Source organism: Aspergillus sydowii (genome assembly GCF_001890705.1).
Source record: "Aspergillus sydowii CBS 593.65 unplaced genomic scaffold ASPSYscaffold_14, whole genome shotgun sequence".
Taxonomy (NCBI): domain Eukaryota; kingdom Fungi; phylum Ascomycota; class Eurotiomycetes; order Eurotiales; family Aspergillaceae; genus Aspergillus; species Aspergillus sydowii.
In genome coordinates, this window is record NW_024467872.1 from 186,320 (window position 1) to 208,110 (window position 21,791).

The window sequence follows — 21,791 nt, forward strand, 5'->3', positions numbered from 1 at the left end:
CCCAGTCTACACTGCTCTATCCATAGTCTATACAAACTCTTCAGAGTCCCTCCTTGGCAATCATATCTGGAGAAGCTCAGCTTAGTGCTACGCATGGAGAACGCACGATGACGCAAACAGGATTTGGCACGTACCAGCAATGTCCAAGTAAAAGGCAACGGCATTGAACCTAGCCAAAATTAGCCATGAGACGATCTGCAACCATCCATGACAGTTGTATCTGAGCGGGCCGACAGCACTCACTTCGGTTTCTGGCCAGTGAGTTCGCCAGCAAGCCACTTGAGTCGGTTACTCCAATTAATGAGGTCCAAATGACTCACGCCCATTAGAGTCCCCTTATAGCCGTGGTCTCCTCCCCATTTGCTACTCGCTACGCTGACTAGTCCATCGTTGTATCCTTCGACTTGCTGAAGGAGACGGTGAGGCAGCCGAAACATTGACCAGAACCGTTCTTCCATGACTGCCCCATAGGAAAAATAACTGCGACATCAGCCCTACCGAACCCGAATCCGAGAAGAACACTTACCGAACATCCTCCACATCCGGCGTAGAAGGGTTGAATGATTTCTCCATATATTCGCGGGTCAGCTGAGAAAACGCCCCGGTCTCGACCTTAATCTGTTCGAGGACGTAGTAGAGCTGGGCTAAGCGGTCATCTGGTAACGCCATCCCGTTAGCAACGATTTTATAGGCCAATTAGCCATATACGCACCGCCTATCTGCTGAAGTACATAATCTGCGACTGCTGAACCTACTAATTATCAGCAATCGTTTTCGAAAGACACTAGAAGTTACGCACCCCTATGCGGAGTGGCGATAGTCGTCAAGGACAAGACCTTGAAGCTTTTGGGTTTCAAATGCGTGATCATATATCGGGAATCAAGCCCGCTTTATCTCGATTAATATGTGGTAGGAGAATTTGGTGCAGTTCGTAGTTATCTCACCCCTGCAGGCTTTCGTGAGCAATCTCGCCATCTTTTCAAGGGCACCATAGCAACATACCATACTATGACTATGCCGCGTTAGATGACAGAAAAACAAACAGGTAAACAGGGGACAGTTCGACTCACGCTACTATATTTACTTCTCTCCCCCGCGCAGCAGACGTAATCGTCTCTGCCAATACTTCCGCTCGCATTTCAATAGATGCCGACGGCGGCACAGTCGCGGTAATAACTTCAACGCCTTTCATCGAGAGCGCCTCCTTAATACCACGCCAATATTGGACTCCTGGGAGAAAAGGCCCAGCAAGTCGTAGTTCATCAAATCCAAGCAGGCCATGTGCGAGGATAATGGGATGCTTTGGGGTCTCTGTTGGCATTGATGAGTAGGAGATTCCCAGGGGGCCACAACCATAGCTTTTAAGACGAACCGTAATGATCACGAACTACGGAGTACTCATCTCTAATGACTTTACCGAAGGCTTCGAGTCGGGGGTCGGGACCTGCGCGTGAATTGCTCCTCCTCGAAGAGCGGAAATATCTTATGGAACAACTTGGACACAGATATAGCGACGGAGAATAATAGCGACTAGCAGCCCTCAGACTCTGCGTAACAGAGCCTCTGCTGGGAGAAAACCCCATATTTTGCGACTCGGTTCTGGAAAATATAGAAGTGAATACGCGGGATGTTGAAGATAAAAACAATCGACAATGCGCGGTGACGCAATGCGTGCCTTGATGCCTGAGGCTGCGGATCAAGATATCAAGTTGTCAAGCATGTGAATATTAGAGACGTCTGGTGCATTGGAAGTACTTAATATCATACTACCTTACACTAGTATTCAGATATTCTTCAGACAAGAGTATAAGGGTGTTAACCTCTTGAACACAACCGAATATCAACCTACTGAATACATGGCCTCCAGAGCCTCCTAAAAGGCACCCGGACCGGGACTATCTAAGGAGAAACCGTCATAAGTACTAATATGATACACCGAACAGAATACTGTAAATGAGGGTAACGTTATGGGCTCTAAATCAGCAAAAAGAAATGGACCATGCTTATATCGTCGACGAAATCGCTTGCACCTTATTTCTATGCCTTGGTAACGATCTTCGCAGACGGCTCGGGCTTCACATCAACCAGCGCGTGGATCAGCTTCTCAACAACCTTGGGACCCTTGTCCGTTCCAGCCTTTTTGATCTCCTCGAGTTTCACTTCAGCTTCCTTATTCGCATCCTCCTCAGCCTTCTTGTAACCGCTTGAGTGCTAGTTCAAGGAACACAACGTCAGCAAATCCGGTCGTAATAGTGCTGTTATAGTCAAGCAAGGTAGCTCTCACCTCAGCTTCGAACTTCTTAAATTCCTCTTCTTTCTGCTTCCTGTATTCTTCGATCTCCTTCTGCGCCTCAGCCTTTGCGTCCCTTATCCGCTTTGTACGGTCTGTCCAATATCGTTAACGAAGATAATACATTTAGTGACCGGTTTTTGGGTCCGTACATTCTCTAGCTAAACAACGCGACACGTCAGCATGTATCAAAACGGCTTTGATGGAGATAGCGCACCTTGCTGGACAATCTTCTGAGCCTCTCTCTCGGCCTGAATCGAGAAGAATTAATTTATACATTCCTGGGGTATAGGACCTCAGCAGAGCTTACGTCGAGGAGAGTTTGAATGCCTGCGGAGTTCTGGGCGGACTATAAAAGAGTTAGGGATCTCCTGAGTCTGAGGGGATTCCAATCGTGAACTCACCATATTGACAAATAAATTCTTTCAGATATACAAGAGCCAGTCGAATGACGAGATGTCTACCGAAAAAGAAGCGACTAAACCCAAGATCCGAAGAGTGAAGCTTGTGATGCGGCGTCAAGCTGGACCTCCGCAATACGGATGACCCTCCTTGGGCGGTCGGAGATTCTGCCACACTTCACCGCTATCACTTGGAGTCTCGAACCACCTGGATGCCTTTTTTCCAGCTGCCATTGAAAAGCAATTTTCTTGCCCGTTCTCCCGTTCTTTTTGAGCTGTTTTGACTGTCTACATTCTCTCGTCATGTCGCGCGCTTCAAAGTTAACCTTGGCCGGCACCGGCTTAGCCACCGCAGGAATCGTCTACTTTGTCCACTGGGCCCAAGAACAGGAAAAAGCAGTACGTTGGGAGCACTGATATGCCTTCATGAGACTAGAAACTAACCTGATATCTTTTATAGTCCATGCACAAAGGTGTCGAGCGGGACATGGAGAAACAACGCGTTCAATTAGAGCGAAAGGCCGACTTCGAGATGCAGAAGGCACTCCAGGAGGAATATCTAAAGCTCCAGAAGGTCTCTCCGAGCATAGACGGGCCGCCATCAAGTGGGGAACAACCAAATCTGAATCAAGGGCCATGACAGTTCCCAATATTAGAGATGTTACTTGTGAGTTAGGGCCCTTGAGCGCATGGTGATCAGTTCTAACGCTTCACCATCCAGTGATACAGTTGTAATATAGACACGATATGTACATTATTCACGACATAGAGGCACTCCATTTTTTCAATCCAACATTGTTTACGTGCAATAACACACCACCAACCGAACTTGAGGCATTACTGGCAATTAGAGATGATCATGTGATCCAAGCGCAGGCGTTGATGGTATATATTGGTCGCAGAGACCTTAAACTGCAGCAGTATATCCCGCTCTTATAAAGTGTTTGAATCACGTTTTACTCGTCAAGTATCCCAACCCTGTTCAGGTGTTGAGCATATACCTGTTTAGACATACGGCCCAGCCAGATGCGTTGATGATATGAGTCTTGGCATATTGGATGTCCTTTGCGGGGATAGGCCAGGACTAGACCAAATAAAGGACCTTTGGGTTTCGGTCTGCCCCGGTCACACGCAAGTTGTACGGAGTAGCATTGATGAACTTGGCGAAGGCCGGTTATTGCCGGAGGCCGGAATGTTCCCGGCCTCTTACCCCAATGACGATCATGTGGCGATCTCCGACGGGACTACGGGCTCCTGTTTATTTCATCTAGCTCGCCTATTAAGTGCTCATAAATGGACCTGATTACACAGTCGGCGTCTATAATTCGTTCTCTTTGTTACTTTTACAGTCCAGCATGGGAAATTAGAGTGCAACTGCTTGGAAAGCACATATCACGTGACGGATTACAGCCCTATCAACGCCAAGCCTTTGTATAGATGGAGGTGAATGTCATTGTGTTAGTGTATCAGAAACTGAAGTTTGGGAGGGCAGGTATTGGCTTGGACTGCACTTATATGAGCCTGGAAGCTACCCAATACGAATGTGCACCAGTAACATGGGCTTTTCATGCGTGGATGTGTTCTTCTTTTTCTCTTTCGTAATAGACCCTCTGAGGCCGGAATTGATACCGGCCTCAGGTCATTATAAGAAGCCCCTGATTTCCTGCCAGATTCCCTCTCCCTTTCATCCTTCCTCACCTGAGAAGAAGCCAGAACAAGTCTCTACCCCGACTTTCTGTTTGTTTCCCTCAACACTTCGCTTGAAGACACTCTTCTACTACTCCCAACTGCCCTTGCCTCTTTCTCAGTTTTATACCATGTCGCCTTCCAAAGTGGTCTCAAACTCCCCTACCACCCTTGAAGCTTTCCCTCACATTCATGATGACCCTGCCACACTACCTCGTTCTCTTGACCCCTTCACTGTCACTACCTCCACTGGATTCCTACCTTACCTCACCTCCCCAACCACCCTCCCAGATGTCTTCAAGCCTTTGATGTCACTGCTTGCTCGCCTCCCTGTCGTCAAAGAAGATGGGAAGCCTGGTCTCTTGGCCACTTATGAGCTAGGCCCAGCTGTATTGGAGGAGCTCCCTGACTTGACTGATGAGGTTGACAAGCTGGTCACCGCGGATGGAGCGTTAGACCTCTACACCATCATGGCTGTCTTTCGTGACTATTCCTTCCTTGCCTCATCCTACCTACTTGAGCCCTGCTGGAAGAACTGGTGCACAGATCCCGAAAACGGTTACGGGTTGGGTCGCGAGGTATTGCCCAAGGCTGTTGCTAGACCTTTGTATCGCTGTGGACAGATGTAAGTCGGCTCCCCCCTGGTTTACCATCCTCTTAAAAGATGATGCCTAACAATGACATTCCAGTCTTGACATTCCTCCTTTCATGTCCTATGCTGCCTCATATGCTTTATTCAACTATACCCTTGACGACCCGTCCAAGGGCATGATCTATTCCAACCTTCGTCTGGTCCGGGCATTCGAGCGTGGTCTCGACCCTCGCAGCTCTGAAGCGGGCTTTATACTGACCCACATTGACATGGTGAAGGACACTGCTGGTCTGGTCAGCGGTGCCCTTCAAGTCATCGACACTCTTCAGCAAGGCGGCTCTCGATCAGCCGTTAACAATGGCTTCCGGGATATCCTAGCCTCCATGGAGAAGATCGAAGCCGGTATGGAAGATATGTGGGCCAACTCCAAACCGTCCGAGTACCTCCAATTCCGTGTTTTCATCTTCGGCATCACTTCCCAATCCATGTTCCCCAACGGCGTCGTATATGACGGCGTCGAGGACAACAACCCTTTGTTCTTCCGTGGCGAGAGTGGTGCCAATGACAGCATAGTAAGTTCCGAAACTGAAAGAAATCAGGTCGAGGGATAAATTAGTAACCCGAGGGAAAAAAAAAATAGATCCCACTTCTGGATCATCTTTTGCAGATTCCCATGCCCAAGACACCGCTCACGGAGATCCTTCACGAATTTCGTGCTTACAGACCTCTCCCGCATAGAACCTTCCTGGCTCACGTCCGTACCAAGGCGGAAGAGGTAGGTGTCCGTGACTTCTCCCTCCAGGATACTGAAACTGCTATCCTGTTTCTGCGGACATTGGACCATGTGCGAAGCTTCAGGTGGAGGCACTGGCTGTTCGCAAGGGAGTACATCATCCGTCGGACCCCGCACCCCACTGCTACTGGAGGCAGCCCGATTGTTACTGTGAGTTGACTTTAATAACCCCGGCTCTTGGGGGTGGTCTATTTGCTAATTTAGTTATAGTGGCTTCCGAACCAGCTGTCTGCAGTCATGGAGATGATGGTCTCCGTCTACGACAGCGTACTCGCGCCACACAAGGCCCAGGGTACCGCAGGGTACGATGGTTCCTGCCAAAAGCTAGTTGAGCCCATGATGGAGGTCGTGAGAGACCAGAAGGTGAAATTGGCAAAGGAAGTTGAGAAATGGTGCAAGGAAAGAGGCGTCTAGATAGAGTAAAGGTGTTCGCTTAGCGCTAACAACCTCTCCCCACATTTTCCGTTTTCTAGATAAGATTTCAAGTACGGCCACTGCAGAAGGCGGCTGGTTAGACAATCAAAATAATTGCTCCTGAAAGGCTGATATCCAACAAAGTCTTTATGTAGACTCGGCTCAAATAACAATAACAAGCCCCCTAGACCGTCCATAGTCAATGGCATCGGACGAGACTCCCTCACATCCTTCAATATACAAGCATTCCACATTTGCCTTATCCTCCGCCATCTGCGTATCTGCAAGAGCCTTGACTGTAACGCCCGTAATGTCAGTGTATGCCAAATTAAGAACATTCAACGACCGCACCCCCTCTACTAAAGTAGCAACAGTCGAGTCCTGAATCCCCATGATGTGCGCAACGTTCAAAGTATTGAGATGCGCACCATACTCACGGAGAATCGAAATGAGTATCGCAGCCGGAACGCGGAAACAGCTATCGACGTGCAGCACCTCCAGCGGTGCATGTGCGTTCGCCACGAATGCCATTAGGGTTAGATGCGTGACCCAGGGAACATCACTGAATATAAGTGTCGTCAATTTCGGGAGGTGAAGGGGTTGGAGTTGCCCATTGTCTCCATCTGTAGTTGGCGTAGCGAAGGGGAGGGCCTCGATTGCTGCGCCGCCGCGGATGCGGAGGAATTGGAGAGTGGGTGGGAGGCCGAAGGTGCCGCCGATATAGAGGCCGCTTATGTCTAGCTTTTGAAGGTGGGGAAGGTCCGCAGGATTGAAAGAGGGCGGATAGGGCACAAAAATTTTGGGGTTTGAATGGAGGCGGAGCTCGGTGAGGTTTGATATTGGGAAGGGGGTTGTAGGGTCGATTAGGCGGGGAATGTAGAGGGCTGGGATGTAGTTTTCGTGGACACCGGACTCATTTGTGCCGAGCGTGATGCTTTGTAGGTTAGGGAGGGCTGGTGGCCAGTGAACGTCGGGCTCGCGAGACTTTGTAGTATTGTGGATCTCGATGCGTTCGAGTTTAGGGAAGCTGGCTAGCAGTTTGGTGAGCGTGGATTGAGGGATGGTAGTGTCTGAGGAGACCAAAAGGGTTTTAAGCTTTTTGCAACCCTTGAAGAGTTCGTAAATGTCGTTGGGTGAGGAGGGCGATAGGATTCCAAGGTGTTGGAGATTTGGGCAACGACTGATATACTCGAGAACTTTCCGTATAGAGGCCTTGGTGAGGTTCGTCACGATGGCTTCTGTGAGCATGGCCTTGGATCGCCGGATATAGGCTAGAACAGAGGACCAATGAATTTTCCCGCGTGCCCCAGAGAAATCGATACGCATCCATAAATCCCGCATTGACGAAAGAAACCGATCCCATCCTTTCGAGACCCGTAAGATAGCCCTGTTCAGGTCAGAGAAGTAAAGCGAAATCGGCGTAGGTACTTACACTATCTGTTTGAATTCAAAATGCTCCAACACCATCCGCGCTATTTCAAGCGGGAACACAGTGAACGGATCATAACATTTTGATACCAATTTATCGTGCAGTTTCGAGTGCATTTGCTCCAGTACCTAGGCTACATTAGTATTGATGTTTAAGGAGACACCGCGAGAATCAAAACAAACCTGGCGTCGTGGATTATCCTTTGGTAAAGTTTTCAGTGCGTACGCATATACTTCGCGAGCCTTCTCGGGTTTCCCATCCAGCAATAGTGCTTTGGCACAGCGTAGATATCCCTAAAAACTGTTTAACTAAGAATGGAAAGTTTGGGTTGGACGCTTTCTCACTCGTTCATCTTGTTTATCTTGCTTGATCATTTGTCTGGCATCCTTCAAAGCCTGTTCATACCGCAGGAGTTTCGTGTATGTCGCTGCTCGATTATCCAGCACTGCGAGCGCATCTACATCAGGACATCTTAGTGCCTGAGGTATCAAAGTCAGAAAAAGTCACCACAACTATTCGAGCGCGAGGGGAAAAGCCGCAACGCAGCCAATAAGATCACAAACAACAGGTATATATCTACCTCTGTAAAGGCGCTCACAGCGCCATCCAAGTTACCCTGGCCATATAGATTCTGGCCCTGCCGTTGGAGCAGCGCGGCTTCTCCTACATGGCGGTCAACAATACTCCAGATTACGCGTTAAATCATCGAATGATTACCTCGAGAGCCCATTATCAGCCATTCACAAGAACTGGAGCCAGCTTTTTGAAGATCATTGTGCTGAAAGCCGTTGAGATCTCCAAATGATGGAGTGTGGTCAACCTGGCAACGGACGCCACAGAACGGGCGGGGAAAAACGCCTTTGGTCCGCGTCGCCTCCCCGAGAATTAACGGTGTTTACATTCTCCCCCTTTCGGTGTTTCGAGATCACATAATTTTGTATCTCAACAAAACCTCATCCGAGGACATTCTCCTCGGTTTTATTCCTACTTTAATAACTCAGGCTGCTTGCAGGACAAGCACGTCCGTTCATCATGGAGCCGCAGGGTGATCTGCATGCTGCTTCTACATACATTAATAATGTCTTGCTGGCCCGGGGCCTTGTGAAGACAGGCCGACCGATTGATTTCGCAAACCCAGAAAATGAGGAGGGTGGGGTGACGGACACAATGGCAAGGATCATTAATCTCGTGAATGATTTGGTTTTAAGGCGAGATGTAAGTTTCGTCCTTGCACACGGCCAGGGGTCGGCGTTCCCGACTGACGGAACTCAAAGCGCGAGGCAGAACATCGGGAGAACCTAGCGACAACGATCCGGACGCTACGAGCAGAAGATTCTCATAAGACTGTGGAAATTGTATGTGCGAAGAAAATCCATCTCTAGGCCTGATAGGTTCAGGTGGGTTTCAGACCTAACACGCTGCAGGAAAAACTCCAAACGAAGAAGTCGGAATTATCGCGGTCGCTGGCGCTGGCCGAGGCCCAGGGACGGGCATTCAAAACCAATATGTCGAGTGCGGATGCAACCATCCGTGGACTGAAAGACCAAGTCCAGCGCATGAAGACTACCGTACAGCAAGTCCGATCCCAGTGCGCCAACGACATTCGCAAGCGCGATCTCGAGCTACAGAAACTGAAGGCCCACCTGGCAGACCGACAACGAGGGAAACGCGACGGATTGGGTGTGACCACTATCAATATCAATCCTGCCGCTAGCCAGTCGTCTCGAGCCCGGTATCTGTCAGGGGGCGAGGGTGTTCACGATCCGGGATACAGCTTGAAGGAGGAAACGAATGAGTTCCTTACGCAGTTGTGCCAGACTCTTAGTGATGAGAACGATTCTCTGATCCTCCTTGCACGAAACACCGTTAATACGTTGAAGGAAGTACAAGGATTGTCGTCGACGGAAAATTCGGCTACTGAGAACGGGTATTCATACGGGGCGGCCAGTACAGGACCTCAGAGGTCAACTCATGGTGGCCCTGCTGTCACAAACCTACCTGCGTCGTGCGACGAATTATCCGGTGAAATGGAACAGGTGCTCGAGCATTTACAGACACTACTCACCAACCCGTCATTTGTACCGCTGGAAGAGGTCGAGGTGCGCGATGAAGAGATCAAACGACTTCGCGAGGGCTGGGAAAAGATGGAAAGTCGGTGGAGGCAAGCAGTCACCATGATGGACGGCTGGCATAAGCGGATTGCGCATGGCGGAGGCTCTATCCGGGCGGAAGAGCTTCGGATGGGGCTCAAGCTCGATGTTCAGGTCCACTCGAGGCACTCTGGAGTCAGAGACAGCGACGTGGCCATGCACTCGCCGATTTTCGAAGACCAGGAAGACGAGGAGAATGAGGATGGGGATGAGGACGAGTGTGAGGAAGAGATGACAGGGGCGGTGCCCAATCGCGAAGACACTGCACCTCCACCAGAGGAACAACCTCAACCCAGCCCCAGCCGAGCTCTGAAAGAGCGGACCGATAACGCCACGTTAGTAGCGCAGCCGCCGAGGAAAGGGGTCATTATTTCAGGCGGAGACCGTAAATCACCATCTAAGCACCGGCAAGAGGAGGACGACACAATGCCAATCAAGGCCCATCAATCAGATGCTGTGACGCGAAGGCCATCAAGGAGACGAGCCGAGCCCAAGGGGCCACGTCCGGTAAGTTCGAGCAACGCTTCCTGTGCCAAATTTACCTAATTATTGTGTCTATTCATAGGGTCCCTCTCGGATGAGTGTAAGTCAAAAACTGGCAGCTGCCGAAAGCGAAGCTCGCGCAGCTGAGCAATCGCGCCGCGAGCAAGAGAGTCGAAAGAGGAGTCGTGGAGGCAAGATCGCGCGAAAGAGGACGGGGGACCGACGACGGAGCACGTTGACGACCGACGAGCTAGGGGAGCTGATGGGGGTGAAATAGCATCATATACCCATTACAGTTTTGTTCTTCATTGTTTAATAATTTCGTGTGTTGTATTGTTGGTCGAGAATAGCAAGCTGGTAATGAATGTGACGGCATAGAACTGCACAACCTCGGCAAAAATATAAACGACCCGTCCGTCGGCTGTCTCCAACTCCCATACATATAAAAGCCAAAACACATCTCCGCACTTCAGTCCAAACAACCAACCTCCCTCACTCGCCCAATTGGATACTTTCCTACGAAAGTCCCGCAATGCCCGACACATTCACAGGTTGGGTAGCACACGACCCAAAATCCCCCCTCACCCACGAACCCTTCACACCCAAACCGTTTGAAGAAACGGACATCGAAGTCCAAATCTCCCACTGCGGCATCTGCGGCAGCGACGTACACACAATCCGCTCCGGCTGGGCGCCAGCAGACTATCCATGCGTCGTTGGACACGAGATTGTCGGCACCGCAATCCGCATCGGCAGTGCCGTCCCATCATCCAAGCACATCAAACCCGGCGACCGCGTCGGCATAGGCGCGCAATGTTCCGCATGTCTGCGCCCGGACTGCGAGGCCTGCGCTGACAACGAGGAGTCCTACTGTCCCAAAATGGTGGGCACGTACAACTCGCGCTACCCCGACGGGAGTAAGGCCTACGGCGGGTACGCGAATCGGTGGCGCGGCCCGGGACACTTTGTCTTTCGCATTCCCGAGAAACTAAGCAGTGAAGAGGCGGCGCCGTTGCTCTGTGGCGGTGTTACGGTTTTTGCGCCGTTGAGGCGCTTCGGTGCGGGACCGGGGAAGAGGGTTGGGATTGTAGGGATTGGAGGACTAGGTCATATGGGCCTGTTATTTGCGAAGGCGATGGGGAGTGATGCCGTGGTAGCGATTTCGCGGTCGTCGGCGAAGAAGAGTGATGCGGTGGGTCCGACGCCGGGTAGTCTGGGTGCTGATGACTTCATCGCGACGGGAGAGGATAAGACCTGGGCGAAAAAGCATGCGCGGTCACTAGACTTGATTATCTGCACTGTCTCTGGGGAGAATATGCCGCTGGCGGGGTACCTGAGGCTTTTGAAGCGGAATGGTGTGTTTGTGCAGGTTGGGGCACCGGAGGAGCCACTGCCGCCGTTACGGGCGTTTTCGTTGATTCAGAAAGGTGTTAAGGTGACGGGGTCGACAATTGGATCTCCCGAGGATATTCGTGTGATGCTGGAATTGGCTGCTGAGAACGGTGTGAAACCGTGGGTGCAGAGCAGGCCGATGGAGGAGGTCAACCTGGCTTTGGCGGATATGCATGAGGGGAAGGCCAGGTACCGGTATGTTTTGGAGAATGCGAAGAAGACGGGGAAACTGTAAAAGGGTTCAATTGACTATATTGGGTGGTATGGGCGTTGGAGTGGACAAAGTATGATTATGCGATATACCTGCGGGTGTACCCGACGAACTTTAAGGAGAGTTTATGGTGTTTCCGCAGATCTAACCTGGAGTTTATTGATGGACGAATATCTTGCGCTGAGTAGGAGTGTGAATAGATACAGAAATATTGCTTCTTTCCGGCACATACGACCACAGGGTGTGGAAAACAGGGCTTCCCGTCCGCTCAGCCGTACTTAAGCCACACGCCGGCTGGTTAGTAGTATGGTGGGTGACCACATGCGAATCCCAGCTGTTGTATGTTTTTTTTGTTTGTTCGTTCATCTTTATTGCTGGAGTGCGGCGGCTTGCTCATCAAGCTGCAAGGTGATGAGCCTGCATCGACGAAAGATCTCCAGGGCTTCATCCAAGATTTTGCGCCGCTCAGTCTCCGTCAATATCTTGTCTGCCTTCAAGACCCTCTTCTTAAATTCCGTCCTTACCGCGTTATCATCCTCGACACACCAAAATGAGAGTGGCGAAGGGAAATTAGTTGGGTCCATCTCCTTTGGTGCCAGCCCCCAGAACTCAGGACCAGCTTTGAGGAGTTGGCCCCGGATGAATCGACCCCCGTTAAACAGAGCCTGGTACATGATCCAGATATATGCCACAAGGAGATGAGGGTTTTCCGGTATCCGCTGTTTGATGTATTGTCGAAACTCGGTGCCAGCATTGTCCTTCCCGAGGCTGAGACTGGCGAAATCAGGATCCAGCGAGTTCAGTGCGGCAAGGTCAGACTCTAGGCGTCGAGTCCTGTAGAGTTCGGGCATATACAGAAAGCGGAGGATAGCCTTGACCCTTTCTTCGTCACTGAAAAAGATGGTCGGGTCGTCGCTGATCTCACTGGCAGCAGGCCAATCCCCGTAATCGCCGATGATTGAGTGCCATATTTCTTCGAATCCAAGATAGATCTCCGCGTATCGGGAAAATCCCAGAGTATAAAGACCAGATGTATTCGCCTGGGGCGGCAAGCATAGGGGTATCCGGGCGGTATTCAGTTGGTTTACCACGCCGTGTGGTTCTCTGTTCAGGTTAATGTTCGACGGATCATGGATGTATGCCGGAAGATAGAATGGGGTTTACTTGATAGTCGCCTTGATTCGCGAAACCAGGTCGAGGTCGGCTTCAGCCATGGTAGTGATCAACGGGTGTCGAATGCGGGTAAAAGGGTCGAGTTTGAAGAAGAGAAGAAGTGGGAATTTCCTCTGGAGATGATGTGCCTTCAAGTATGTGACTTGAGGTAGAGGGAGTACCGTTTGCGTCAGAGCTGCCTCCTTGCGTTCTTTATAGGTAGTCAACCAATCAACCCGCGTACGAGACGAACAAAGGGTCAGCCGACACATCCATGATTACTTTCTCAGCTCGACTGACTAATAATTCTTGATGGTGAATTGATACATGAGAGGCTTGAAATCGTGAATAGACGAGTATACAATCACTCTCGTAGTTAGCCAAAAGATGGAATGCTGGATTACTTAATCGGGCTTATGGCCGAGTCTGCCCGCTATACCTGATCAGGAGAAAGTCACGAAATACGAGGTCATTGCTTCTGCGATGGATCCAGATAGTGCAGAGAGTGGGCTGGATATATTATAAGGAGTTGAGGGGAATTGGGAAGCAGATTCTTTCAAATCTATTTTTCATTTTCGTCCTATCTTTCTCTCGTACGACTTGCTCCGTCGTATTATAGTTGGCAAAGATGTCCGGCGGTTTCGATAACTGGAAGCCCTACTTCTACGACCCGTCCATGGCGGCGGCGGTCATCTTCATAATCCTCTACGGAATAGTGACTGGCGTGCATACCTACCACCTGTTCCGAACGAGGACATGGTTTTTCGTCCCGATGGTGCTTGGAGGGTATTGTCAGTTTCGTCCCCGCTCCCTTCAAAGGCTCTAAATAGCCGCTCCTAGTAAACATTTCTGACAGAAACAGTCGAGTTCATAGGATACATCGGCCGCGCGTTATCGGCATCCCAAACCCCTGACTGGACGCTCGGGCCGTACATAATGCAGAGTGTTCTGCTCCTTGTTGCGCCAGCGCTTTTCGCCGCAAGTATTTACATGTACCTGGGCCGACTCATCATTCTCGTACGCGGCGAGAAATTCTCCATCATCCGGGTCGGGTGGATGACCAAAATATTTGTTGCTGGCGATGTCCTCAGCTTCCTGATGCAATCTTCGGGTATAATGCGGATGCCCGCTCGCGCTGCATGAACATATGCTAACGGTGTTTTAGGGGCTGGAATTCTCGTCACAGACTCGCAGCAGATGGGGGAAAACATAATCGTGGGCGGTCTCTTCGTCCAAATCGCTTTCTTCGGCTTCTTCGTTGTCTGCTCGTTCATATTCCAGCGACGTATCAACCGCCACCCGACCGCGCTCGGGAACGCTAGCACAACTCCATGGATGAAGCATATGTGGGCGCTCTATGGTTCTAGCATCCTGATTTTGGTCCGATCCATATTCCGTGTTGTCGAGTATCTCCAGGGTTGGGATGGCTATTTGCTGCGGAACGAGGCTTTCATATATGTGTTTGACGCGCTGCTGATGTGGTTGGTGATGGTGATATTCGTGGTTATCCATCCAAGCGAGGTGAACTGTCTCTTGGGCCGCGGACGCGTTATGACAACCAAGGGAGGGTTGAGTATCAGCGAGGTTACCGTGTGATTAGTAAAGAGTGTATATATCGATCTAGCAATAGACCAAGATTTCTATCTTCTGTCAGAGAATGTTCAGGCCTTGTTATTAAGCCTTTTTGAAATTGTGTCATCGTTCTATCCCAGAATACTGGTTTCCGAATACCTCTTTCATGCACCCATGGATTAATGGCCGCCAATGGTCATCCAGAGTATACCATATCTCCTGCACAACACGCCTAGCCCATTCAGTACCAAACCATATGTCTTGGTACCGCGGAAGCAAGGCACAGAAATAGGCTAGAATCGCCAGTGCCAACGGTCGACGATCCCGTAGTCGATCCAGAAAAGCGGGTTGTAGTTTGATCACCCAGCGGCATGCGAGCGCGAATCCCAGCCCTGCATGGGCAGCTGCCATGAGATCGGCCAAGTGGTCAATTGCCTCTTGATATAGGAACGAATCATGAAGAATCGGGTCCTGCCGAGTGCATGTTTCATTAGCCTTGTGTAGTCGTTCAACCGTAGCTTGAGCTTCGACTGAAAGAATAGGTTCGTAATCGTTCACTTCTCGTAGTGGCGCCCAAATGTGATCGTCGAAAATAGTGCTCATTGCTCGATTTAGGATCTGCTGCACGCCACGAGCCAGCACAAAGGCTTGCACTAGATCACCGACCGCAGTGTTACCTGGCTCCGGAGTCCGTGGGAAGCCAAAGGCGTAGAGGACTGTAATACTAGCAAAAGCAAACATAGCCTTGCCGTTGTGAGAGTTGATATCGCCGAGCTGTTCGCGGAAGAGCGCCAACGCCTGGTCTTGATGTGAAATAGCAATCTGGAGGTAATCTCTTTGGGTGGTGTCTCCTAGGATGATTGGTGATCGTGTGCATGCGATGTGTAGGGCTGACAGGGCCAGAATGCCGTGCATGAGGAACGGATACGAGACAGCTTCGGCGGGGACATGGGTGCGCCAGATGGCCTCGGTTTGCTGGCTCCGTGTAAAAATCTCATGGGTCTCATTTACCCAATGTAGCATTAGTTCAAGGTCGCAGATGTTTAGAGGAGGTAGGGATGCGTCGCCATTGTTTGCGCCGGTGGTGCTGCGGAATTGGCCAAGCAGACTAAAGTCCGGGGATGGCGGTGCTTGTTGTCGGTCGGAGAGGGGACGCGGGGAACGCGATGGCTCGTCGGTCATCCACCGGAGCGGACCGGACGAATCGTACTCGCATTCTGTCTGGCGGCGAGCGCAATTGGCACAGACCGGTCGTGATTCATCGCACTGGGAGGGACAATAAATGAGGAAGAGCAAAGAAAGCGCAGGGCTGGATGGCTGGGAGGGATTGAGGGCTGAGGCCAGCGGGGAGAGAAGGGGCCGTAGGGTACAGGGAGACTGAGGTGACGATTATACCTTGACTCGACGTCGCTTGCATTCCAGGCAGCCATGGCGGGATTTCTGGTGAGACCGTCGTTGGGCCATGAGAGGGCTGTCGCAGGCTCAGGCAAAGAAAGGAGTTGGACGGGCCGGCGCTCTCGTCCTCATAGATCCGGGAGCTTCGTGAAGGATCAGGTTAGTGGGAGTTAATATAGCCAAGGCTGGAGCCGCTCTAGGCTGCATCATTTCTTAGCGAACTACTCTATGCCAAACATCTCCGCAACCTGCCAGCGAGTTTTATTCCAGTTCGCTCGGTTTTTTGAAAACGCTAATGGGTATATAAATATTGAAGGCTCAAATAATATACATCGTTATCGCGGCCAGTCTCTTAGCCGTCGCCGCCTCCGCCGCCACCACCACCTCCCTTGGCCGCCCTTCTGCGTCGGGCTTTTTCATAGATAGCAAGGATGGTGATAAGAACCATGAGGTCGAAGTCGGGCCCGTACTCACCAACCACCTGGAGTTTGCCATTTTTCCGAATGCTCTTGAAGGTGTTGCTCGTGAATATTGCCACAATCTGCCCGGTCAGCTCGTCAACAAGCTTGAAGTTGCGGAAGCTAAAGAACGACGATGACTCGCCCTCCACGGCCTGAGAATGGGTTCTCGTCCAGAGGAACCACCGCCGTTCAAGCCCACCGTTGGGCGAAGGAACAGACATTGGCCAACGGTACTTGGATTTGGTGAGATTTTGGCCTTGAAGATCTTCCCAGATCATGTTTCCCGCACGGTTCGGGTCTCCTAAGCCGACTTTGAATTGCCGTGTAAATTTGATGAACTTGCAGACACCTGCTACGGGCGCTTTGTTGTCCTCACCAGCGTGGAATGTGATGTCCGCCTTTTTTGGCGTTAGGTGAGAATTGTAAACGAAATAGAGCTGGTTTTTATTAGCGTCCATCACGCGGTAATCGTACCGAATGGCGCTATGGTAGATGTGGTATAGACGCGACGAGGACGACTCGGGGTCAATGCTTTGAGGGTGCTCGGAGGCTGAGCTCCTTGACGAGGGAGTCGACGGTCGCATATCAACGTCTGAACTTTTGACGTCGTTGGTGCGAAATGGATTGGTCTCTGGAAAGTTGGAAGTCATGTTTGCGATCCCTTCACTGTGTTGAGGATCTGGTAGTGTTGGTGATGGAGGGACAGATGAATCTCAAGAGCGCATCCTCCGTCCTTATATGCTTTTTCTCGTATCCCGCCATTCTTGGGTACAAGGCTGAGCCGGTAGATCCCCTCCACTTTCGACGGTTCTTTGCCAGATGCGAACTGTTCGTCCATGGGCGAAGCCGTGAGGGTCTTTTTTTGAACCTGGTACTTTGGTGTTTTGTCCAATCAGACGGGCTTTGGATACGAGCACCTCGAACGGGCTAGCGTGGAAGTCAACTGACTGGATCCCTGCCCCTTGGCACAGCCTCAATCGACACCTTCCCAGAACACCAGGCCCGCGGATTTGGATATCTCGTGGCAGTACATGACTTGATTCGCTGGAAAATCACATAAACCTTTTGGGAAATACGAGTTCTACGTATGAACTGCAGCCAACAGAGAGTTCTCTCACTGACTCCCCGCGACTGCCACCTGGGAAGATATTCCCATAGAGATCCCGAATGCGACTCCCTCGCTGCTATGAGAGTAAATACCGTCCATGTGGGCTCGAGGAAAGGTATATTATTCACTGTGCTGTGAATGAAATCCACTCTTGTAACAAGTATACTCCACGTGACATCACATGACTGCCAAGTCTCCGCGGTCTCGAAGCAACCATCATAACACAGCGAAAAAGTATGCGTGTTGGAGCTCCGCCATCAGCTTTCTTTTTAAGAAAAAGGAACCTACGACCTCGTGGCGGCCTTATCAGCATCCTGCAATTTATGGCACGGGATTGATTTACTTTTCTCACCTCGTCGGCGTGTTCAACTTTAACAGCCGCGTGGAGAGCGATTCTTTTCCGCGATACCCAACTAGCAACCTGTAAACTTGACGAGTCAACGTTTTTAGGTTCATCATCCCTTCACAGACCAAGATGAGCTTCTCATTCAAATTCGACTCGAATTTCTCTCCCTCCACACCTGGAAAGTCACGAAACCTTTTTCGTAATGGCTCTTTGACTCCAGCTCAACCGCCATCTGCCACTAACTCTTTCACTCCGCAAGGACCTCCCCCGTCTACTATCTACGGTGGCTCCCAGATGAGCGCGCGATCCCCAGACAACTCCGGGAAGCCTATCTTCAGCCAATCCGAATTGCTGAATGACAGCATCTTCGGCTCCTCCGTGGACTCCCCCGATTTCGCGTCTCGGACAAAAAAGACCGCACCGGCGAAACCTTTCTCGGAATCCCTTTTTGACGTGTCCGCGGGTCCTCGGTTTGGCAACTCAATGAACTGGGGCATGTCGAATGGTCCGCAGTCGTCGCAAATGTCTGGTGAGCTAGGCTACGAGGAAGAAAACAATGAGCCGATGGAGGAGGAGGAGGAGTATGAGGACGAGTTCATAGAAGAGAGCAGAAGGACTGCAGGATCAGGAGTGAACTTTTTCGATTCTCATGGAAGCAACACAGCGCCCGCACCGGCGATTTTACCACAACGCAAGTCGATCTACTCGAATCCTGAATATGCCAAACGGCCCAAGCTTGACGAAAAGTGGGCAGCGCAGTCGCCTCTGCGCAAAACAAAACTCTCGCCGAAGAAAAATTCACCTATGCCAGCCATTGTGCGAAATCTCGCGTCACGAGGTTGCAAAGCAAAGGCAGGAGAGCCGGATGATTTTATTATTCAAACTGAGGATGAGATTTCCCGGATGTACGATGAAGCAAGACAGGCACAGTATAACGATCAGTATACGCAGGAGGTCATAGGAAAGATCTGCGCCGCGCTATCCAAAGTGTGGTACAACGCGCCTGAAGACAGTGATCCTTCCCGGGGAGGTGCAGGAATTGGCCCTGGAGATAATGCGGCGAATGTTACAAAGGCTGGCTTTTTGGGGTCGTTATTGCTGCAACTTCACCACCCACCGCCCACTTCTACCAAATCGGCCGGTTTTCCCAACAATTTTGGATTCGCGGCGCCCCGTTCTCTAGTGTTTGGCAATCGTTCCGAAACACCTGTTCCCATGCCCAGAGTGCTCTTGGATTGGCTAGAGGCGAACGATTCTCTGTTAGGTGACATTCAAGCCCTGGGACAAGTCGGATCCGACCCAACTGCGTCTTCAAACTTCTGGGAAATTGTCAATGCTGCTATTTTACGAGGCCGAGTTTCGGAGGCAGCAAAACTCCTGCGATCTTCTGATTTTAACTACGCTCGCTCAGCGCTGGAGGATGGCTTACCACAGGCCGGTTACCGCGGAGTGCAGTTGCAAAACATTCAAAGGTGCATCAACAAGATGCTTCAAGTGTTAGAGTCTTGTCCCGGTGTCCAACACGATGACTGGGATGTTCGCGGTGCAGAGTGGGCACTGTATCGAAAGCGAGTTTTGACCGCCTTGTCAGACTTGGAGGAATTTGCCGAAGGAGATGAACAGCCAGTACCAGCGCGGGCAGCCATGGGCAATCCATTCCAAGCCATCAATTTCGGGCTGGGCCCAAATCCCACTCAGGGAACTTCATTCACTGAGTCTGCCCGCATGGCCGAAAGTCGGGTGCCGTGGACAATCTACCAAAATCTACGGTCGATGTACCGAATTATACTAGGAGACCCAGTTGCTGTCATGAATCATTCGCAGGGCTGGGTTGAAGCCACAATTGGTTTAACCGTCTGGTGGGACGGCGAAGACGATGAGGATACCGCCAACGGTAGCGCTGGAAACTTCCTACGTAACCGTAGACCAACGCCACGTTCAGATCCATATCTTCGCCGTTTGAGCCTGGCTTTCAGAAGCGCAACCGACACTGGCGACAACAAGGGATTCCGCATCAACGCGCTTAGCCCTCTTGAAGTTGGCCTGGGGTCGGTTTTCGAGGGTGACATTGAGGGAGTACTAGAATTATTGCAGACCTGGTCGCTCTGTGTGGCTTCAGCTGTGGCAGAGGTGGCATCCATTGGTGGCTGGCTAGACACAAAGAGCAGTGGTAGTGCACCCTCTGGGCTGAGTGAGGATGACCTGATGGTGCTTTCGTACGGCCAAAACGATAATGCATCTACCCGTGAGGTCAATAGAGATGATGTGCTTAGCGCATACGCCGCGGGTCTATTTGAGAGACAGACTATTAGGAATGCCACCGGATCTCGGAATGGATGGGAGATTGCACTCGAAGTGTTGAGCAGACTAGATGACAACCAGAAGATGCAAAAAAGTGTCTCGGAATTGCTGGACAAACTTCCTCTCGACACGGCGGAACAGATGGACAAGGTTGTTTTATTGTGCTCGGAATTGGGGCTGGACAACGAAGGGCGGCGAGTTTCAGAGGTAAGTGGCGCACAAAGGCATGCTGGAATGTAATACTAACTTTCCCAGCGGTATGGGGACCTCACTGTTTCCAACTCGGAAGAATATGGGTTGGCACTAATTTGCTATGCTCGTGCACACAACCGCCGCAAGGTCAAATCTGTAGTTGACCTTCTCATCTCCTACAGCCTCGTCCATTCTCGGGCGTATCCTGCTTCGAGAGATCTGGATGGGCAGCTGCAGGCGTTGATTCGGGAACCGAAGACGTGCCTGTCGGCAGTTGCAAATGTGGACGAGGAGGCTGCTTCGACACTGCAATTTTACTTTAGTGGATACGCGACCCTGCGGCGGTTCTACGAGACCCGTGACGAGGCGATCGGGCTGCAGCACGGACAGAAGCCGCGCTACAAGCCGCTAGCTAGGCGTCGGGCTGCAGCACAGGCCCTGGTTGCAGTGATCAGCAGTGCTGCGGACGGCATCTATGGGGGGCTCTACGATCCGGATCGCGATTCCGCTATCCAGGTGGACGGGCTGCTAGCTCTTCTGGGAGAGGCTCTACCTTTTATTCACCGTACGTTGTCGTATTTCTCGTTCCTTTCTTTTCTTGGAATAAACCACTGACCACAGTAGCATCGATGTCTGTGTTGACGACCTCTCAGCAGTTTGCGGTACTGTCTGCGATTGAGGATCTCGAGACTGTCACACCTCGTGTCTACGCACAATGCGAAGAGTGTTTCCGATCGACGCTCCTCGAGTACTACTCCAAACACGGGTATTCTAGAAAGGCCAGAGACTCATACGTACAGCCGCCCTCACCGCGAGAATTACTGAGAAAGTCGGTGTCGTCGATGACAGGATCAAGCACCTTTTCGCTCATTGGCAGTGACATGCTAGAGTCGGCGCGCACACACTCGTCCTCTGGATCCGGGGAAGGTTCTGGCGTGCTTGTGCCGCGCAGCGAGGGGACTACAGTACAAGCCGAGCGGGAGTGGGATTGGCGGGCAGGATTGACGGAAGACACGACGGGAGAAGACATCATCCGGATGCTGCGCTTGGGACTAGCGAGTGGGCTGAGCTTTGGGGCTCTGGGGAGGGTGTAGTCTGCTGTCTGCTGTTTGCTTTCTTTGATTGTGTAGTAATAACTATAGTATGAGTTGCACCGTTGCACGGGAGGGCTCGGAGTCAGCAGTTACCTAATCCATTCAGATTTGCCACCGTGATGACTGATCCCTTCAGCCTCACTGACCGCAGCCTCACTGACCGCAGCCTCCACAACCACCAGAGACCGGGCACTGGGCGGTCGCTGGGCGGTCACTGGGCCAGTGTGAGCCAATTCTAAAAGTGCTAAAAGTGTTCGTTACTGCAGACTCCTCTGAAACCGTCTGGCCTGATCCGAGGTACTCAGTGTCACCTCTGTCAGGCAGCGAGA

At 51.2% G+C, this 21,791-nt stretch overlaps 11 protein-coding genes across 11 annotated transcripts; 5 read left to right on the forward strand and 6 right to left on the reverse strand.

Annotated features, from left to right (window-relative positions):
* Nucleotides 1–87: 87 nt before the first annotated feature.
* Nucleotides 88–1,583, reverse strand: ASPSYDRAFT_160917 (triglyceride lipase; the record flags this gene model as incomplete). Its single annotated transcript, XM_040842948.1, has 7 exons — nucleotides 88–169; nucleotides 244–480; nucleotides 527–656; nucleotides 713–754; nucleotides 800–888; nucleotides 1,071–1,311; nucleotides 1,373–1,583. The coding sequence occupies 7 exons, from the start codon at nucleotides 1,581–1,583 to the stop codon at nucleotides 88–90; spliced, it is 1,032 nt and encodes a 343-aa protein (XP_040697872.1).
* A 149-nt stretch (nucleotides 1,584–1,732) lies between these two features.
* ASPSYDRAFT_50055 (uncharacterized protein) lies at nucleotides 1,733–2,715 on the reverse strand. The gene is made up of 6 exons (XM_040847993.1): nucleotides 2,695–2,715; nucleotides 2,601–2,639; nucleotides 2,508–2,541; nucleotides 2,443–2,451; nucleotides 2,285–2,385; nucleotides 1,733–2,211 (listed from the first exon to the last, which is right to left on the reverse strand). Exons 1-6 carry the CDS (start codon nucleotides 2,695–2,697, stop codon nucleotides 2,038–2,040), a joined length of 360 nt encoding a protein of 119 aa, XP_040697873.1. The 5' UTR covers nucleotides 2,698–2,715; the 3' UTR covers nucleotides 1,733–2,037.
* A 279-nt stretch (nucleotides 2,716–2,994) lies between these two features.
* Nucleotides 2,995–3,331, forward strand: ASPSYDRAFT_93827 (protein PET117; the record flags this gene model as incomplete). The annotated part of the gene is made up of 2 exons (XM_040852888.1): nucleotides 2,995–3,090; nucleotides 3,152–3,331. 2 exons carry the CDS (start codon nucleotides 2,995–2,997, stop codon nucleotides 3,329–3,331), a joined length of 276 nt encoding a protein of 91 aa, XP_040697874.1.
* Nucleotides 3,332–4,508: 1,177 nt separating this feature from the next.
* Nucleotides 4,509–6,176, forward strand: ASPSYDRAFT_93828 (indoleamine 2,3-dioxygenase family protein; the record flags this gene model as incomplete). Its single annotated transcript, XM_040852889.1, has 4 exons — nucleotides 4,509–5,002; nucleotides 5,067–5,541; nucleotides 5,610–5,912; nucleotides 5,973–6,176. The coding sequence occupies 4 exons, from the start codon at nucleotides 4,509–4,511 to the stop codon at nucleotides 6,174–6,176; spliced, it is 1,476 nt and encodes a 491-aa protein (XP_040697875.1).
* Nucleotides 6,130–8,486, reverse strand: ASPSYDRAFT_484087 (Leucine Rich Repeat domain protein). Its single transcript, XM_040847615.1, has 6 exons — nucleotides 8,323–8,486; nucleotides 8,186–8,268; nucleotides 7,950–8,084; nucleotides 7,788–7,898; nucleotides 7,609–7,733; nucleotides 6,130–7,563 (listed from the first exon to the last, which is right to left on the reverse strand). Exons 1-6 carry the CDS (start codon nucleotides 8,333–8,335, stop codon nucleotides 6,339–6,341), a joined length of 1,692 nt encoding a protein of 563 aa, XP_040697876.1. The 5' UTR covers nucleotides 8,336–8,486; the 3' UTR covers nucleotides 6,130–6,338.
* Nucleotides 8,487–8,637: 151 nt separating this feature from the next.
* Nucleotides 8,638–11,865, forward strand: ASPSYDRAFT_61419 (uncharacterized protein; the record flags this gene model as incomplete). The annotated part of the gene is made up of 6 exons (XM_040849984.1): nucleotides 8,638–8,820; nucleotides 8,880–8,960; nucleotides 9,051–10,262; nucleotides 10,321–10,506; nucleotides 10,535–10,538; nucleotides 10,712–11,865. The coding sequence occupies 6 exons, from the start codon at nucleotides 8,638–8,640 to the stop codon at nucleotides 11,863–11,865; spliced, it is 2,820 nt and encodes a 939-aa protein (XP_040697877.1).
* Nucleotides 11,855–13,348, reverse strand: ASPSYDRAFT_50062 (biliverdin-producing heme oxygenase). Its single transcript, XM_040847995.1, has 2 exons — nucleotides 13,006–13,348; nucleotides 11,855–12,945 (listed from the first exon to the last, which is right to left on the reverse strand). Exons 1-2 carry the CDS (start codon nucleotides 13,053–13,055, stop codon nucleotides 12,210–12,212), a joined length of 786 nt encoding a protein of 261 aa, XP_040697878.1. The 5' UTR covers nucleotides 13,056–13,348; the 3' UTR covers nucleotides 11,855–12,209.
* A 273-nt stretch (nucleotides 13,349–13,621) lies between these two features.
* ASPSYDRAFT_93833 (RTA1 domain-containing protein) lies at nucleotides 13,622–14,589 on the forward strand (the record flags this gene model as incomplete). Its single annotated transcript, XM_040852890.1, has 3 exons — nucleotides 13,622–13,784; nucleotides 13,856–14,104; nucleotides 14,159–14,589. The coding sequence occupies 3 exons, from the start codon at nucleotides 13,622–13,624 to the stop codon at nucleotides 14,587–14,589; spliced, it is 843 nt and encodes a 280-aa protein (XP_040697879.1).
* A 99-nt stretch (nucleotides 14,590–14,688) lies between these two features.
* ASPSYDRAFT_61422 (uncharacterized protein) lies at nucleotides 14,689–16,029 on the reverse strand (the record flags this gene model as incomplete). Its single annotated transcript, XM_040849985.1, has 2 exons — nucleotides 14,689–15,831; nucleotides 15,961–16,029. 2 exons carry the CDS (start codon nucleotides 16,027–16,029, stop codon nucleotides 14,689–14,691), a joined length of 1,212 nt encoding a protein of 403 aa, XP_040697880.1.
* Nucleotides 16,030–16,312: 283 nt separating this feature from the next.
* On the reverse strand, nucleotides 16,313–17,005 carry ASPSYDRAFT_160814 (uncharacterized protein; the record flags this gene model as incomplete). The annotated part of the gene is made up of 1 exon (XM_040842937.1): nucleotides 16,313–17,005. One exon carries the CDS (start codon nucleotides 17,003–17,005, stop codon nucleotides 16,313–16,315), a length of 693 nt encoding a protein of 230 aa, XP_040697881.1.
* A 533-nt stretch (nucleotides 17,006–17,538) lies between these two features.
* On the forward strand, nucleotides 17,539–21,641 carry ASPSYDRAFT_485098 (putative nuclear pore complex subunit Nup85). Its single transcript, XM_040847639.1, has 4 exons — nucleotides 17,539–18,074; nucleotides 18,135–20,383; nucleotides 20,432–20,933; nucleotides 20,993–21,641. The coding sequence occupies exons 1-4, from the start codon at nucleotides 18,005–18,007 to the stop codon at nucleotides 21,460–21,462; spliced, it is 3,291 nt and encodes a 1,096-aa protein (XP_040697882.1). The 5' UTR covers nucleotides 17,539–18,004; the 3' UTR covers nucleotides 21,463–21,641.
* The last annotated feature ends 150 nt before the right edge of the window (nucleotides 21,642–21,791 follow it).

Excerpts from the sequence above, each read along its gene's own strand:
- ASPSYDRAFT_50062 (XM_040847995.1), bottom strand. The coding sequence starts at position 13,055 with ATGGCTGAAGCCGACCTCGACCTGGTTTCGCGAATCAAGGCGACTATC. Across the intron at positions 12,946-13,005 it reads CGAATCAAGGCGACTATCAA|AGAACCACACGGCGTGGTAA; the intron begins GTAAACCCCATT and ends TAACCTGAACAG.
- ASPSYDRAFT_485098 (XM_040847639.1), top strand. The coding sequence starts at position 18,005 with ATGAGCTTCTCATTCAAATTCGACTCGAATTTCTCTCCCTCCACACCT. Across the intron at positions 18,075-18,134 it reads AAAGTCACGAAACCTTTTTC|GACCTCCCCCGTCTACTATC; the intron begins GTAATGGCTCTT and ends TCACTCCGCAAG. Across the intron at positions 20,384-20,431 it reads AAGGGCGGCGAGTTTCAGAG|CGGTATGGGGACCTCACTGT; the intron begins GTAAGTGGCGCA and ends TAACTTTCCCAG.
- ASPSYDRAFT_50055 (XM_040847993.1), bottom strand. Across the intron at positions 2,542-2,600 it reads GCATTCAAACTCTCCTCGAC|GCCGAGAGAGAGGCTCAGAA; the intron begins GTAAGCTCTGCT and ends TTCTCGATTCAG. Across the intron at positions 2,212-2,284 it reads TTAAGAAGTTCGAAGCTGAG|CACTCAAGCGGTTACAAGAA; the intron begins GTGAGAGCTACC and ends TCCTTGAACTAG.
- ASPSYDRAFT_484087 (XM_040847615.1), bottom strand. Across the intron at positions 8,085-8,185 it reads CTGTGAGCGCCTTTACAGAG|GCACTAAGATGTCCTGATGT; the intron begins GTAGATATATAC and ends TTGATACCTCAG. Across the intron at positions 7,564-7,608 it reads TTTGAATTCAAACAGATAGT|GGCTATCTTACGGGTCTCGA; the intron begins GTAAGTACCTAC and ends TGACCTGAACAG.